Source organism: Echeneis naucrates, chromosome 22 (genome assembly GCF_900963305.1).
Source record: "Echeneis naucrates chromosome 22, fEcheNa1.1, whole genome shotgun sequence".
In the NCBI taxonomy this organism is placed as follows: Eukaryota; Metazoa; Chordata; class Actinopteri; order Carangiformes; family Echeneidae; genus Echeneis; species Echeneis naucrates.
The window spans coordinates 15,105,992-15,119,820 of record NC_042532.1 but is presented as its reverse complement, the minus strand read 5'-3'; the positions used below and the strand labels follow the sequence as shown (position 1 = coordinate 15,119,820).

General features: G+C 42.4%; 1 protein-coding gene across 1 annotated transcript in view; it reads left to right on the top strand.

The window, feature by feature from the left end:
- The window catches only part of hs6st1a (heparan sulfate 6-O-sulfotransferase 1a), a 51,832-nt gene extending 41,169 nt beyond the window's left edge, over window positions 1–10,663 (top strand). The window contains exons 2-4 of the mRNA XM_029494580.1: window positions 3,229–3,451; window positions 4,766–5,014; window positions 6,773–10,663. Coding sequence (XP_029350440.1) covers window positions 3,229–3,451; window positions 4,766–5,014; window positions 6,773–7,099 — 799 coding nt within the window. The 3' untranslated portion in view covers window positions 7,100–10,663. The remainder of the gene's footprint in view (window positions 1–3,228; window positions 3,452–4,765; window positions 5,015–6,772) is intronic.
- Window positions 10,664–13,829: the final 3,166 nt, after the last annotated feature.

The window sequence follows — 13,829 nt, the reverse complement described above, 5'->3', positions numbered from 1 at the left end:
TTGGTAGAAATGGTGAGAAATGGAGGGTAAAAAAAAAAAAACCTCAGAAGCCTTCTAGAAATGTGAGAAAACGTGTTTTTCTTTCCTTTCAGTCGGACAGATCACACACCTGAATCCTGTCTTTACAGACTCAGTTTTCTAGTCAGTTATAGTGATCAGGATGAGAAAAAAAAAGAGAGAAAGTGAAGGATGAAAGATAAAACTGTCCTTGCATAGTCCAGATTCCACAGTGGTCCAGACAAAAACTTCATCACACCTCTTTCTGCCAAGCACTCACTTCTTTTATCAGCCTACTCTACACTCCAGCAGTCTGATGGGAGATATCAACAACACCATTAAGCACTTGTCGATTAGTCGACAGGTTTGATACCAGATGGGTGTGACGTTAGGGATGTTCCTCCAATTGCTGCAGATAACAAAAAAGGGAAAAAAGGAGAAAACTTGTGGAAAAAATTATCACATGTAGACAGTCTGTAAATGCGTTCGTTCAGGCTTCTGCTCCCTGTCCATGAATTCCTGCGCTGAGCTGGAAGATGATATGCTGAAATCTTGGCGGAGAGAGATTGAGCACTACGTGCGAGCTTTGAAGTTAATTTGACAAGCGCTTGATTGGTTGAGCTATAAGCAATATCACATATGTGTGTATATGGAGGCGTTGTCTCTGCTGTGAAGCACAAGAGTGCGCACACATGCATGGGAATCTGTGTTTTAAAGGGAGCGGATGGGCCAGCGGTGTGCGTTGTAACGTGCGTACCAACGGGTCTTGAGGCCAGACATCACTGGACTTCAGGATGGCACCAAGTTATGCAGTTTGCCTGATCCAGCAGACACATCAGCCATGGCATGCCACTTAAAATCATTTATTTGGGTTTGTATGCGTGGATCATTGTGTGTGTTGCATCCTGTGTGTGTTTGCTTGCATGTTATTTATTTATTTTGCCTGGTAATATGCCTGAGCCTTTATTATTGCGGGAGCCATAACTTTGATAAATCACTTGGGCTCGGGGCCCTCACTGCTTTCACAGAATTAGAAAACTAATTGAAATTCTCTTCAACCCCCTCCTCTACCTCTCTCCCTCTTTCTTTTTCTCTCTCTGTTTTTCACTCTCTCCTCTCGTCTCTGTAGCTAGGGCCAAACAGTACTGTGTTTTTTCAGTGGAATAGAAGCCAAGAGGGGGAAAATGTCATCACTGATTTAATAGGCGTAGTCTTACTCAGACAGACACACACACACACACACACACACACCTCACTCTGGGGAGTGTTAGGAATCCTGATAATGTCATCATAGGAATCTCCATAATGTACCCCGCTCTCCTGCAGGCTCCAGTTTGATGGTGCTTCTCCCCTCTTCTGCTTTTGATTAGATTGGCGGTGGGAGGGGTGGATTTAGGTTTAGGTTGATGGGATTTTAAGTTTAGATTCGTGTTTCTATGGCCACGATCCCCCACTGTCCTCGGATTGAAGGTCTGTTTGGTTCATTGCCTGGGATCCCCCAGCTGCCGCTGGATTTAGGCTTTGTTGTTGCATTGTCCATGATCTCCCTGCTGCTACTAGATTTTTTGCATTTACAGGGATCGCTCTGTGCTACAGATAAAGTCAGGGTGTGGTTGTTCAGTTGCACAGGATCTCCCAGATGAAATTAGTTTTTCTGTTTGGCAGTTTGTTTGTTGTTGTTGTTGCTTTTAGTTTTGTGAATTGTTTTATGACTCAGGATCTCCTCACCACTGCTGGATTTAGAGTTTGGCTGTTTTATTATGCACCATCACTCAGCTGTTGCTAGATTTAGGGCTGAGTTGTTTTCTGGTCCAGGATCTCTCTGCAGCAACTGGATTTCAGCAGGCTTAGCTACTTCTTTTTAATATCTACACACTGCTACTGTTTGTGTGACACTTGGGGCTTTGTGTCCACGCAGAAACCCCTCCTCTCTCCCCGGGTGAGCTCTGTAGTGTGAAGCCAAAGATTTTGTGGTGGAGGCTGTGTGTGTGCGTGTGTATGTGCATATGTGTGTATTCTATATGTGGCACGACTTTTGTGGACTGGGCAATTTCGTGGAGTCCTGTCAGCACACAAAATTTCTTTCCGCAAACATTCCTCGGAAGTGATGCAAGCCCAGGAGAGGAGGGCAGCGTTTGCCTCTGTGTGTGCTTTTGACCGGCAGCGTGTGTCTGTTGACCAGACAAATCCATACCATCACTCCCAGATATAGTGAGGGCACATAGCTGTACACACATGCAGCCTGTGTGTGTGTGTGTGTGTGTGTATGTGTTTAATGAGGATGTGTTGATTGATTAGACTGCAGTAATTAGCCAGAGTGTGAAGGCCTTGAAAGGTCTGTACTCTGGTGGGAATGTCCCCTCTAGAGAGACATTGAACAGTGCTATGCATCATTACAACACGCACACACACACACACACAAAGAAACAGCCTCATCCAAATCTCAGATGTTGGATGAGTCATCTCTCGGAGACAAACGTAATATAAGTGTGAAGCAAGAGGAAAGATGTTCGTGGTGTGTGTGTGTGTGTGTGAGAGACATTTTTCTGTATGAAGATGTGTGTTGCAGTGTGAGATGTGCTTGTGCCAGCAGTTTCATTTCCTGCACAGTGTGGCCTGAACACTGACCTGATACGCTGCCTGAGAAATCAGCGTCACCTTCCTTCCTCTTTTTCCTGCTTGTTTATAATTTCACTTCTCATCCACTGTCCAGTTTTCTCTTGTGTATCACACAGCTGCTTCTAGTAAATGCAAATAATATGGTATTAGGTATGACAGGCTCAGTCTGCAGCCCTCCTCCTACTGAGTTAAGAATGTAAAATGAACTGCGCTGAATGAAAGTGTTGTAAACAGTGCCACCACATGGATGACAGAGGAACTACCCAGAAAGCAGTGCTTTGGGGTTTTTTAAATAATTATCTCACTTTGCTTCTCACACCTACATTGTTTTATTTAATCTGAATAATCATGTAATTCCCCCAAAAGTAAAGTGAAAAGTCAATAATGTTAGTTCGCAGGTGAAACATGAAAATGCATGAGCTGCTGCTGATTTTATTTCTGTCTTCTCACCGCAGTGTTTTTACCATATTGATTGACTGTATAAGTAAGACCATAAATTCTAAATGTAATTTTTTCCCTCTCTCTCTGCTGCACCTCTCATTTCCTTCTCTTCTCTTTCTCTTTTCCTTCTCTTCTCCATCCATTCTCTGCCCCTTTCTTACTCCCAAACAGGAAGTTCTACTACATCACTCTTCTGAGAGACCCTCTGTCCCGATATCTCAGTGAGTGGCGCCATGTACAACGGGGAGCCACGTGGAAAACCTCCCTGCACATGTGTGACGGACGAACCCCAACGCCTGAGGAGCTGCCCTCCTGCTATGAGGGCTCGGATTGGTCGGGGTGCACCCTGCAGCAGTTCATGGACTGTCCCTACAACCTGGCCAACAACAGACAGGTGGGGCAGAAGACGTTTTTGTGACGAGGTGCAGCATTGTCACATTGATTGCTGTGGTTACAATCCCCTGACCTGAAGCCACTGCGGTCGTTTGAATGAACGCAGAGAAGGAGCCCACAAATCTTCATCCATTGAATCTTGCTCACAGGCAATTTGTACAAACAGTCGCCTTTACTGCAAATACTTAAAAGATTAGCTGATTTCAGTCCTGATTTAACCATTTGTCACTGCTACAAAGCGAACCCGCATCTCAGCACCTGACCTCTCGCCTGCCTGCCGAGCTGCTTCGTTTTGCCTGCTAATAAGATCATATACCCAATATTGGCAGACAGTACCATTAGTCCAAGTCCACTTAAAAACCTAAATAAATACTGAGAATTGCTTTCTACTGAAAAATAGATCAAATTAAATGGTAAATTTAACATGAAAAGCTAAACACATAACAGTTAGAGATTGACTTCTTCAAAAAAGAACAGCAGTGCAACACATTGAGAGCTCATTGGCAGTGCATGACGAGTCAGAAAATGCATCTCAGTTTATTTTTCAATATGATTTCCTTAATTGTAAATTAAATTGCAAATCGGAAAGATGGTAAAAGTATAAGATGTGTTTCACACGTGTGGAACATACTCTCTCCCCCTCTCTCACTCAGTCAGTCACTCACACACACACACACAGTCAGGATTTTGCCTATTGGTCATAAACACCTCTAATTCACACCTTCCTTCCTCATGTTATCTCAGTCTCACACCTAAACGTGTTGGCCAGCTTATCTCATCTGAGCCCGAGGTTGTTATTACTCAGGGTTCCATGATTTATAAATGTGCCGCATGCACCCATATACACACTTGAGGCATCATGGTGGCGTAGCAGATGGAGATGCACACTGTGCACTCCTGTAAAGTCAGAATTCACTCTCTTTGCCTGTAAAACAACAGCTCCAGAGTGTAATTGTCTGCAGAGAGCTCTCAATTCTGCATGCAAACATCAACTACTTAAGTTTAAAAACACACACAAAAAAAAGGGGTGGGGGGAATTCCATAATAACTACAAATTTGTTGTTGTTACAAAGTTGTTGTTGAATAATTGCAGTCTGTGGAACAAAGAAAATGTAAACCACACTGAAGATGCCAAAACAGAACAGAATCTAAAAGTAATAACTTAGTTAGCTCCTTAGCTGTAACAAACTGAAGTCTCTCTGTTACAAACCATTTTCAGAGCCAGTGTCTTTGACCCAAAGCATGAATGCTTTAACGTTGTCATGAACATGATGCACCCCTGATGTCTGTATTTTCCTTATTTCCTTTTGTTTAGGTTCGGATGCTGGCAGACCTGAGCCTCGTCGGCTGCTACAACATGTCCACGGTGCCAGAGAAGAAGAGGGCCCAGCTTCTGCTGGAGTCAGCCAAGAAGAACCTGCGAGACATGGCCTTCTTTGGCCTGACAGAGTACCAGAGAAAAACCCAGTTCCTGTTTGAGCGAACTTTCAGGCTGCGCTTCATCAGGCCCTTCATGCAGTACAACAGCACTCGAGCTGCAGGGGTGGACCTGGACAATGCTACGGTTCGTACAACATCGCTCTCACCTTTGGAGGCATGAGCTCTCTGGCAGAGAGTAAAGTTCTTGATAAATGAATGCACTTACAGTAGCCCTTTGTGTAAACAATAGAAGAAATACAGCACATATAATTCTTGAATAAATGGTAGTGTATGGTGGATTATTCTTTGTGTTCATTGATAAAGATTTAAGAAGCATTTGATAAATCCTTTTATGATTAACACGTTTCTTTGAAGAAAGTCATGGTAGAAAAGTGAAGTAAAATTTAAAATGAATATTTCAAAAGAAGGGAAAGACCTGAGAAGAGAGATAGGAGAAGAGGGCCTCAAAGAGAAACTAAGGTGGTTTCATATCACTGTGAAATGAGTTGGGATGGCTGCCGCTGTTAAAAAACAGCAGCTTCAAAGATGTTCTTCACACTTTGGTCCAATTGGTCCAGCGTGGGTGTTCTTAGGCTCAATTCCCAGCAAAAATAAATAAATAAATAAATAAATAAATAGTCCTCCAGCACACAGCATACCAGTGACATCCATACATCAAAACCAAAAGAATGGGCCGAAAAGAAAATGTGCCGGGCTGGCAGAAGCTGTGAGAAAGTAGACCAATGGTTACAAATACAAAATAATTACATCAGCAGGTGATGAGTAGATAGTTACAGGAAAGATATCTACCTATAAGTCTAATGTAGCCGCTCTGGCTCAGCGCCGGCATCCCCCGTGCTGCCGATCAAACATCTCCAATTTTCCAACATTGTGTGGTGCGTCGCTGTCACACACATTGTTCACAAATGGTATTCAGTACTCCGACACTGATTTCAAAGGCGCTCTCTTAATTAAATACATTTTCCCCCTCTTTTTTGTATTCCCAGACAGCTGAAGATACATGCCAATGACACCAGCTGCAGTGCCCAAAGCTAACATCAAACACATTCCTGTTGTGTTAATATTGACACAATCTATCTCTCACTTCCCTCTCTCTATAGAAGCTCCTTGAAACTGTCTAATGCCATTTCTGGGGGACCAAGGAACTTTTCCTACATTATAGGAAGAGCAATCAGGGACTTAGTTTAGCTACTATACAATAGCTCCTGCACTGGAGATTATATTTTCCAGTGTCTGAGGAACAACTGTGGTGGAAATTAAACTGCTGAATGTCAGTTATTGATCAAACAGACTTCCCGGCAGCTGCAATTTATTCAAAAAACAATGAAGCTGTAGTACCCTAGTCAGTAGTTTTTTCATCATGATTATGTGCTAAAGAAAAAATGAATAACCACAGAGGAAAACTCTGTGTTGTTAATTCTTTTTATCTTCATTGTCCCTCAGATGTGATGAAAATGCAAACAGGAATGCAGGTTGGGGATTTTCCCCCCCCTTTTTTCTTTTTAAATTCTTAATTCAGTTCCTTTGATTCTGTAGATGCTGAAACTTTTTGGTCTGTTTTGATATTAGTTACTTGTTATGTGCGCTTCAAGGTCAAACCGTGTGGGCAGAATTTGGATGGATGCCACTACTATCAATGCTGAGACAACGGGAGCATACTTAATAATGCTACAAACGACTGTAAAGCTTTATTGTTGACGGCCAAACTGCTTTTTAAAAATTAGCTGAAAACGCAAACAAAACATATGCTTTGTCTTTTTGTCACTTGTCTTCAGTGCCTTTTTCTTTGTTCTCTTCTACTAATTCTTGTTCTTGTTGTTCTTCCTCTCTCTAAATATTACTCTGATAACTCAAAATATTTCATCTGCTCTAACCTCATTAGGTCCAACGCATAGAGGAGTTAAATGAGCTAGACATGGAGCTGTACGACTACGCCAAGGACCTGTTCCAGCAGCGTTACCAGTACACTAGGCAGCAGGAGAGGCGGCAGCAGCGCATTAAGAACCACTTGCAGCAGAACCACCAGGGCCTGGGTCTGGGCGTCAGCCTGTGGCCCTCCCGCAGCCGGCAGAGCTTAGTGTCGACGCTGGAGGAGGGAGAAGTGGAGAGGGAGGAACGGGAGGAGGGTGAAGAGGGAGGCAGAACGGAGGAGGCGGGAAGCAGGCTCCCCACTGAGGACTACATGAACCAGATCATCAACCGCTGGTAGCAGCAGAATGAGAACAGACACACAGACATGCAAATGTAATGTGAAATGCATACACATACATGCACACATACACACACACACACACACACACACACACACACACATACACTCACTCCTATACACAAGTGGCGCCTGCATCAAAGACCCAAAAGACTGACAAACAGACTTTACCGCAGAGTTGGGCTGCTGGAATAGGAGTCCAAGTGGTTGCTATGGAGACCAGAGACCAAGGCTTGGTTGATTGCATCAGCTCATGTTATTGAGGTTTGCCCAGTTGTTATTAGCACCCGCTTGCCCTTTCCCCCCCTCTGAGTTACTCTGTCTCTCTCATCATCATTACTGACTGAGCAGAGAAGAGATATTTTTAAGAGTTGCTGACAACTGAGTATTTCACCCATCTCTCCCGCCCCGACTCCCCTTTCTCCTCGTCCTCCTCTTCTTGTATTCCTCTCGTCCTCTGTGGCCTGATATGGAGCATGAGAAAATAAAATTAAGTCTGTGAATTCCCGCTAATCCTTGCTATGAACCAGTCTACTTCCTGGATGCTCCAATTTCAGAGGAACTGGGAAAGTTATGAAAGTATGCCAACGGCTGAGCTGAACAAAGAAAATGGTGGGAATGCACAAGAGACTGTATGGAAAAGAAAGAAGTTGGACTGAGTTGTATAATAAAGCTTTCTGCTTAAAGAAAAAAAAAAAAAATCGGCCATTTTACCCATGAACAAGCTTTGGTCATGAAATAGTGACTGTCTCATTCTCATTTTAGGATGAATTCATTTGTATTTTCCTTTTGTGTTTATGCTTTTTTAAAAGCAGAATTGTAATAACACTGAGACCAATATTGCTGCCTAAAGAGAAGTGATTCCCTTATTTCGTTATGTTTGTTTTATAAGTCAAAGCTAATGGATTGGATTGACGTACCAATGGACCATAGCCATTACTGATGCCTTGCATCTTGGGGGCAAAAAAAGTGGCCTGTTTCTCTGTTCAAGGTTCCCAAAGCTCCTGTCGCTTAATGAGTTCATTATTTCTCCTCTTCACTCCTTTTTTTTGTGTATCTGAATCCTGCAGAGTGTGACAGCCAATTACAGACCCCAGTCTCACATAGGTGTGAAGAAATCAAAGGCAGGGAGAGGAGAGAGTATGCCGCAGGTTGCTGCCAGGAACGGTGCTGTGCGAGCGGTAAGCGCTTTGGAAGCCTTAACCCAGACAAATGCTCGAGATGGGAGTTGTGGAACTACTGGTCACCATGGCAATGTGAGCCCTTAATGTAGTGGGTGGCATTTTCCGTTCCTCTCTTTTTTCTTCTTCTTCTTTTATTTCATTTTATTTTATTTTATTTTATTTTTTTCCAGTGACCAATTGCTGCGATGTAAAAGCAGCGGTCTCAAACAAGCCTCCGTCCCACCTGCTGAAAGGGGACACACGGCACTGGGGACCAGTAGTTCATTAGCATTAACCATATTTTCGTTGTTGTTACCCTGAAGAACAGACATAGACGAGGTAGCTGTGCCTCTATGTACTGAGATCATAGACAACATAATTATTGCCAGATATTATGTCTGCATTATACTACAGTAATTTCTCTGACTACTCGTGTGTCCGTGTGGATGTGAGTGCGTTCCTATGTGTGTGAGAGTTGGTGTGTAAATAGTATGTAAAGTATGCCTTTGATTGGCATATGTGTCTGCCTTTGTAAATAGTGTGCCTGAATGTGAGAGAATGTCCAATGAGTTTTGTGAATGACTGGTTTCATGACCAATTATTTTGCCATTTTTATTTTTTGTTTTTTATTTTTTGATGGTGGAGGGCAGGGCAGTGAAGTCCCTCCAACAAAATGACACAGCAGTGTGACTATCGCAGCGATGCAAGCCAATAATACTCCCCTCTGCCCTTCCTTTCCCCCTTTTGATGTCTCCTTCCCATAACTTGGTTACATATGAAGATTTTTTTTTCATGTAGTAAAAAATCTGCCCATGTGACATGTCTTTACTCTAGATGGCAAAATATACAAGTGGGGTTCGGTTGTGATAGCCAGCTCAGCCCGTGAGCTGATGTTGCAACAAATTGTGTGACCAAATCAGGAATTTCAACTTCATTATTTTTAATTTGTTATGTGCTTGTGATTCATGCTTTCTATATATTAGGTCATAGAATTAGTTGTAACTGCAGTTCTTACATGGTAAAATATTCACATTTGTCATACCTGCTAATGAACGTGTCATTAAACATTTCATCTCTCTTCTCCTTTTGAATCGGTGAAAAGCAGTAAAGGAAGGACAAGAAAAACACACTATTTTGTGATTTGGTCGCATCAGAAAAAACTCAAATTATTATTTATTCTATACCTGTTATATCTTTAAAGCGATTTATACGATGGTTTGTAAGGTACCAGGAACATGTCTCTGTAACACCAACTGCCAGTGGATGGTCAATTCCTTCACCTGGACATATATCACCTAGCGAACAAACTCACAACCCCAATCCTTTCTGCAAAGGGAACAATAAGAGGAGAAAACCAATGAGAAGGTGGAGAGTAGACTTTCTAAATATGGGAAAGGGATAAAGACATGTCACAGAGCAGTGAAATCAAAGTGAATGTACTCCAGAATGGGTCATGGGGAAACTGGAGGATGAATCCAGCCAAAATGCTTCCCTGGTAGTAATATAAGATAACATGTTGCATCCTGTTTTTAACAATAGTTTGTTTTGGGGGGGGGGGGGGTTGAAGTAAAAAGGGAGGCGAAACTAACAATTAGCCCACCCACCATCACCCTTGTCAGGTTTTGCATAATCACACTGGATCCTTCCCTTCCTCTTGTTTTTAATCAAGTCGTTTTAAATCAGGGATGATTCATGGAGAAAGGAGGAGGTGGGGATGATGAAAAGTATTTGGATACATCCAGAGCCAATATGCTGCTTTTTGTGTAGCCTTCAAGTAATGCAATAGGCACTGGGTAAAAGGATACGGAAAGAAAGACTTCTTTTTTTATTATTATTAACTTCCCCGCCTTTGTATCCTTGAAACTGGAGACAGGAAGACACAGCAGCTCCAGGAATTTTCCCCCACAAGAATTCTTTTTCAGTCAAGCTTATATTAGACTATTAGACCACATTTGGGCTCCAAACCAATACAAGGTTCAGCATTAGTGGCTAAACACAGAAAACAAAATAGATTAATACATTTTTTATCTTAATTGTGGGTTGTTTTTGTTTTTTTTGTTTTTTTTTTGTTGTTGTTGTTGTTGTTGTTGTTTTGTTTTGTTTTTTTCTTCAGATTTTAAGCAAACCTCAAAAAATACCTGAACAGTGTGTGAAACAAATACCCGTTCGCTGAAATGATTCCAGAGATTGATGCTAATAAAGCTATACTCAAATATTTTATGTTGCATCAATATGTAAATCTGATGTCTTAACAGCATTTCTTTTGTGACAGTGAAACAACCCAGGTGTCACTCACATCCTAATTGTTTTGTTCGTTTTGTTTTTTTGTTTTTTTTAAACGTGTTAAAGAGTGTGATAGAGACTTTTTTTTTTTTTTTTTTTTTTGGATTGGTGTGCAGTCTGTCTCTGGCTCTTTCTGTATACATAATTCTGGGTTTGTTTCTTATGATTGCAAAAATGAATCATCAAGCCACCAATTAAAATATTTCATTTTTACAGACCTCACTGTGGTTGTCTGGTTGTTGTTAAGCATTTATGGTGTCGCACCACTCTGTCACTTTATTAACAAGCACATGCTCATGAAAAGCAAGCAAGGCACTGCACCTCAACTGCAGCCACATACTCATTTAAGACTCTCTTATTTTGTGATTTTCGTCTTTTTTTTTTGACAACTTGTGTGGGAGCTTTGCCTTGCAGGTTTCTACACCTCCATCCACAGGCCAATCCATAACTAGAGGACATTTTCTACAACTCGCCTACACTAACCACAGGACCGTGACCCCATAAAGCAGCCTGTCCCTGCTCCTAATGACAGCCTCAGCCCTGTCTACAGTGATCTACAGCCTAATTTAATCTGCAAACACTCTAGGCCTGTCTAACGCACGTATATGCACAAAAATATGTGTCTTCCTTTGCTGTGGCAGGTAGATGTTTGGCAAGAGGCAGGAGGGGTGTAAATATTCCCCGTCCTTGGCTGAGTACGCAAAGAGATGGAGCAGAGCGTCGGTCTTAACCCCATCTCATCAAAAGTCTGGTGAGCTTCAACTTTGACCCCTTAAGGCAGAGCAGGAAAATAATTTGCCTGGCCAGCAAAAAGCAGAGGCAATTGGCTGGAGGGAGATCAGAGCTCGACGACAGTAAGTAAGTAAGACGTGAGAAGAGAGAGGGTGTTTCTGTGGCTGACATACGAACAGAGAGCGGGAGGGAAATGAGGGGTGGCAGGAGAGAAAGGGACGGCTGTGCAGCCTCTCTGGCAGCATGTACTTGGTGCATTGGACTGAACGCAGTCTTTAATCCTGCCCATAGTTCTGGGTCGCTGTCATTTCAAGTGCAGCTGGACTTAAAAAACAATAATGGCTGAGCTATTGCAGAGGGCTGAGCAGCTTTTGTTTGGCTGAACATGTGCATTTGAGTGTTTTAGAGAAAGTGCCCACTCGCTCTCTTGCGTACTCCTGCAGTGGGAATCCGGTTCTGAGTGATTGTATGGGCTTTGGCTGCCGGCCATTATTAGGAGGTCAAACTGGCTGCAGCTCCTCATTGCAGGTCCCATGCTTCTTTCATGCAAACAATGAAGCTCTGGCATTATTATTGCTTATTTTCAGCATGGAATTCTGCAGATAAGTTCATATTGAGTGCCTCTCTTACATGCATCAGAGCCAGGCTATTGTAGTGCTGGAGGACTGCCCTGTTGGCATTGGCACTGTTCACTATGGAGTTTCGGCTTTTGTCTCTGTCTGAATTATTTCCAGCAGTGGCATGGCTTAGACCTTCATCGTCAAATACATAATATGGATGAATCTCTATGCACAAACAATTTGCAGAGTTTCAATACCCTGTTTTGTCAAAAAGTTAATTCAGAGGGCAACAAGAGATCCTAATCCAGTGTGGGAGTGCACAGTTCTCTTTCAGCAATAAAATAAATATGATTAGATCGGACATTTGGGAACGTTATCTGACCTTCCACTCTGGGTTTGGCTAATCTTCCAGGTCAACACCAAATCATCCCTCATGATATTAAAGGATTGAAAAGAAGAGTCTAACCTCCCAGGCTGACAGGGCTCTAATGCTATGAAGCTCTTAACAACTGGGAGTCCAATCTGAGGAATCCCACAACAATCCCATTATGGTCTAAAATGTGTTTTTATCGTGTTTGTGTGGGTGTATGGAGCTGTGGCCCAGGAGCTCACAAACAACTGATCTGCTGTAAACTTATTAGCCTCTACATAAAAGTCTCATAAAGGTTGATGTGGGAGAAATGAGGCCAGATACAAACCCTGGGCCAGGGCCAAAAATAAAACCTAAAGCTGTTAGAGGGGTAATATTTTCTCTTTATGCACACAAGAGTGACACATGCAAACCCAAGAGAACATATAAATTAAAATCATGAGTGTTGCGGTGCACAAAAAGTGACTGTTTCTAATTAAAAAGTTCTCATTTTGCTGAATATGTATGTCTGTAACTTTTACAAACACCAAGGTGGCCAAGTCTGCCTACTCTCCATCTGTATTTAAGATTTGAGATTTGAGTACAGGCAGGCCCAGTGTTTGGTGGCTGTAATGTGGTGAATTAGCTTCATGTGGAAGACCCCGGCTGACCCCCATTATACAGTCAGGGACACATTTAATTAGCGACAACTCACGTGAAACGACAAAATGTATTAATATTAATGGAGGTTTAATTGAGGTCGTTTTGGTCCCCCGTCGAGGCTTTCAACCTCTAAAATGGCTGACGTGTGATAGTGTGAGGAGGGGGAGCCCATTGCCTGGGTTCATCATTTCTTATGTGACCCCAGAGAAGATGACAACCATCTCCCATAATTCATCTAAAGATGTCACCTTCCTGACAGATGAACAGGCTCTGTGGGCAGTGTGTGCGAGCCAGTTAGCCATACTCGTGAGGACATTTTGGCCTTGCCACATAAGGATGCAACAGTTAGTCTTTTTTTTTTTTTTTTTTTATGTGTGTATAAGTGTGTGTCTGCACGCATGTGTGTGCATCTTCATGTGAGAGGCATGCACTCAAAGTGAAGGTCAAATCCAACAGGATAATTAATGTCTCTGCTTTTTATACAATCTTAAATCAAATCCTGGAACTGCTCCCTCTGGAGGATCAGCTGTCCAATTTAATTTAAGATGTAGAGTGAGTAAATGAAAATGCAGGACCCATGCCTCCACACCCAGGGACAGAGTCTCCGCACCTTTCATCTTCTTTTTGTCAAGTCCACACAAACAGAAGGGGAACCTGGCATGTTGTACCAATATGCCCCAAAGGGACAGTCTGCCCAACAGATACAGACAATCACGCAAACTCAAGGTAGAAATTTACTAAATAGGCTCAAGGAGTCTTAGGTGACTTACAAAATAAGAGAGTTTCTCTACTTTTTCATTACCACAAAACAAATAATGTTAACCAAAGGGACAGCTTTGGCTTATTCTAAACACAGGCTTTATTTCCCCTGGCTGTCTCACCGTGCCTACACCAAATCTCATTTCCATGAACTGCCTTTCAAATTAATAAAAGCAGTTTTCTCCCATCAATTCAAATGTGCCAACAGGGTCCAAAAGTCT